Below are 4008 nucleotides of genomic sequence, written 5' to 3'. Positions count from 1 at the left end.
TATAGGATATATGTTGGTTATAGGATATATGTTGGTTATAGGAAATATGTTGGTTATAGGATATATGTTGGTTATAGGATATATGTTGGTTATAGGAAATATGTTGGTTATAGGATATATGTTAGGGTTTTGGTGTTGGGAGGAGTGGTTATAGGTTATAGGATATATGTTGGTTATCGGAAATATGTTGAGGAGTTTTGGGGTTGGGTGGAGTGGTTATAGGATGTATGCTGAGGAGTTTTGGTGCTGGAAGAAATGTATGTTAGGGTTTTGGCGTTGGGGTTAGTGGTACCAGATTATGTTGAGGGAGGAGTGGTTTTAGGAAATATGTTTTAATTTGTTTTAAGGTTTTTATGTTGGGAGAAATGGTTCTAGGGAATATGTTGAGGTTTTGGTGCTGGGAGGAATGGGTCTAGGAAACGTGTTGGGGTTTTGGTGTTGGAAGCAATGGTTGTAGGAAATATGATGAGATTTTAGTGATAGGAGGAGTGGTTCTGTAGGGAGACAGAGAAATATGTAAAGGAGTTTTGATGTTGGGAGGAATGGTTCTAAGAAATATATTGAAGGGTTTTGGTGTTGAGAAGAGTGGTTCTAGGAAATATGTCGACGTTTTGTAGGGAGAGAGAGAAATATGTTGGGGTTTTGGTGTTGGGAGGAGTGGTCCTGGGAAATATGTTTTAGGGTTTTTTATGTTGGGAGAAATGGTTCTAGGAAATATGTTGAGGTTTTGCAGAGAGGCAGAGAAATATGTAGAGGAGTTTTGATGTTGGGAGGAACGGTTCTAGATTATGTTGAGGGGTTTTAGTGCTGCGAGAAGTGGTACTAGGAAATATGCTGAGGTTTTGGTGTTGGAAGCAATGGTTCTAGGAAATATGATGAGATTTTGGTGATAGGAGGAGTGGTTCTAAGAAATATGTTGAGGTTTTGTAGGGAGAGAGAAATATGTTGGGGTTTTGATGTTGGGAGCAATGGTTCTAAGAAATATGTTGAAGGGTTTTTATGTTGTAAGAAATGGTTCTAGCAAATATGTTGAGGGGTTTTATGTTGGGAGAAATGGTTGTAGCAAATATGTTGAGGGGTTTTGGTGCCGGAAGGAGTGGTTCTAGGAAATAATTTGAGGGGTTTTGGTGCTGCGAGGAGTGGTTTTAGGAAAATACGTTGAAGAGTTTTGGTGTTAGGAAGAGTGGTTCTAGGAAATATATTAAGGTTTTATATAGAGACAGAGAAATATGTTGAGGTTTTGGTGATGGGATGAATGGTTCTAGATTATGTTGAAGGGTTTTGGTGCTGAGAGGAGTGGTTCTAGGAAATATGTTGAGGTTTTGTAAGGAGACAGAGGAATATGTTGAGGGGTTTTGGTGCTGTTAGGAGTGATTCTGGGAAATATGTTTCAGGGTTTTTATGTTGGAAGCAATGGTTCAAGGAAATATGTTGGGGTTTTGGTGCCGGGAGGAGTGGTTCTAGAAAATAATTTGAGGTTTTGTATAGAGACAGAGGAATATGTTGAGGTTTTGATGATGGGAGAATTTTTTCTCTGAAATATGTTTAATGGTTTTAGTGTTGGGAGAAGTGGTTCTAAGAAATATGTTAAGAGGTTTTGATGTTGGAAGCAATACTTCTAAAGAATGTGTTGATAATGGAGTACCATTTGTTATTATCAATTATCTTTTCAATTATTGTGACTCTTTGTAAATAATCTGAAAAGTCACGTGTTAAAAAGTTTGTTTTTTTAGATATCACTCACATTCATTCTTCTGATTTCATTTTAAAAAGACTTCTAATAGTGTGGCTTGTGTGTATTGCAAATAAAAAAGACGAACCAGGAGTTTAAAAAAAGAAAAAAAAGAAAAAAGAATAGAAAAAAATCAAGTCAGAATATGAAATATTTTTACACCAATCCGCTTTTACCCGAATCGGATCTCTCTCTCTCTCTCTCTCTCTCTCTCTCTCTCTCTCTCTCTCTCTCTCTCTCTCTCTCTCTCTCTCTCTCTCTCTCTCTCTCTCTCTCTCTCTCTCTCTCTCTCCTCTTGACAACAGCTTTCGTAGTGCAAGGTTTTAATGGCCTTCAAATCAGCTGTTTGTAACTTCTGAATCATCTGAGAATACGGTTTTCTTGCCGACTGGAGGTACAGTTTGTTCGTTGTGAGTGAGGTCGGTTTGTTATGAGGTAATGAGGTTATTTGGTACTTGTGGTTTAGAATTATGAAGTTTCCTGAGATTCAGAAAGTATAAGACTGTATTGCTCAGTCGGGAAAGAGGAAGTTCTAAGAGTAACAGGTTCGAGAGTAGGTCTAATATTTATTATTATTATTATTATTATTATTATTATTATTATTATTATTATTATTATCATTATTATTATTATTATTATTATTATTATTATTATTATTATCATTATTATTATCATTATTATCATCATTATTATTATTATTATTATTATTATTATTATTATTATTATTATTTCCATGTAGAAAATATATAGAGGGGTGTACTAATAGGTCTGGATTTGTGATTAAGTGCACTGGAATTTTGTCTTGAACCCGGGATAAATAACTCCTATCTGTTAACATTTAGGAGTCATTATGCTGTTGCATATACTTTCGGTGTTTTTCCCATCAGATTTGAGCTTGATCCTTCATATCTATCGCTTTTTTTTTTTTTTTTTTTTTTTTTGCTAGATGTTAAGTAATTGCTTCCCATTTACTTCCTGTTTCATTTTTTTATTCTTCTCTTTTCCCCTTTTATGTAGACCGTATTGCTTTCTTTTGTCTTCTATTAGGATATATTATAGGAAGTGTGGTCTGTACTTTAATACTAAACTGGGACGTAGTTTCGTCTCGTGTGTCGTAACATTTCGAAGAAAAAAGTTTATCAAATAGTAAAGACAAAGATCCATTCCCAATCTCCAGCTGGAATCTCAAAGCAGAATATAAGACCATAAATGAATTAAAAAATAATAAATAAAAGAGAGAGAGAGAGAGAAAGAGAAAGAACCGAAGATAGAGAGGGAGAGATGAGAATGAGAAAAGAGAAAGAACGAGAAAGAAAGACAGCGGAAGGAAGAAAAAGACAGAGAAAAAACACGAGAAAGAAAAAAAGGTATAAAGAGAGAAAGCGAGAGAAACAAAAGAGAGAGAGAGAGAGAGAGAGAGAGAGAGAAAACGAAAGAGAGAGAGAGAGAAAGAGAAGACGAAGGAGAGAGAGAGAGAGAAGACGAAAGAGAGAGAGAGAGAGAAGACGAAAGAGAAAAAGATCGAGAGAAAGAGAAAACGAAAGAGAGAAAGAGAGAGAAGACGAAAGAATGAGAGAGAGAGAAGACGAAAGAGAGAGAGAGAGAGGGAGGACGAGAGAGAGAGAGAGAGAGAAGACGAAAGAGAGAGAGAGAGAGGGCGAAAGAGAAAGAGAAGACGAAAGAGAGAGAGAGAGAAGACGAAAGAGAGAGAGAGAGAGAAGACGAAAGAGAGAGAAAGAGAAGACGAGAGAGAGAGAGAGAGAGAGAGAGAGAGAATACGAAAGAGAAAGAGAGAGAGAAAGAGAAAAGACGAAAGAGAGAGAGAGAAAAGACGAAAGAGAGAGAGAGAGAGAGAGAGAAAAGACGAAAGAGAGAGAGAGAAAAGACGAAAGAGAGAGAGAGAGAGAGAGCACGAAAGAGAGAGAGAGAGAAAAAAAAAAACGAAAGAGAGAGAGAAACTACAATTCAAAGTCTTTCCTTGGTGTAGCAATTTTATGGCCAATAATTCAGGAGAAGAGGTATCATCAGCTTAATGGAAGATCTAGCCTAACCCTACACATGGCTTCTGTTCCTCTCTTTTACATGCAATTTATCTGATTCATTTTTCTATTCAGTGATTTCTCTTACCCTTTTTCTAAATTCTTTATCTTCTATTACTACCCTCGTTTTCTATTCAGTGATTTCTATTACCATTTTCTAAATTCTTTATCTTCTATTACTACCTTCGTTTTCTATTCAGTGATTTCTCTTACCATTTTCAAAATTCTTTATCTCCT

At 36.0% G+C, this 4008-nt stretch overlaps 1 protein-coding gene across 1 annotated transcript in view; it reads left to right on the top strand.

Annotated features, from left to right (window-relative positions):
• The first annotated feature begins 1342 nt into the window (after positions 1-1342).
• Positions 1343-4008, top strand: part of LOC113803176 (uncharacterized) — a 33423-nt gene continuing 30757 nt past the window's right edge. Inside the window, exons 1-3 of the mRNA XM_070122379.1 lie at positions 1343-1430; positions 1559-1688; positions 2224-2285. Coding sequence (XP_069978480.1) covers positions 1343-1430; positions 1559-1688; positions 2224-2285 — 280 coding nt within the window. The remainder of the gene's footprint in view (positions 1431-1558; positions 1689-2223; positions 2286-4008) is intronic.

This window comes from Penaeus vannamei, chromosome 6, assembly GCF_042767895.1.
Source record: "Penaeus vannamei isolate JL-2024 chromosome 6, ASM4276789v1, whole genome shotgun sequence".
In the NCBI taxonomy this organism is placed as follows: domain Eukaryota; kingdom Metazoa; phylum Arthropoda; class Malacostraca; order Decapoda; family Penaeidae; genus Penaeus; species Penaeus vannamei.
This window is presented reverse-complemented; position numbering and strand designations above follow the sequence as displayed.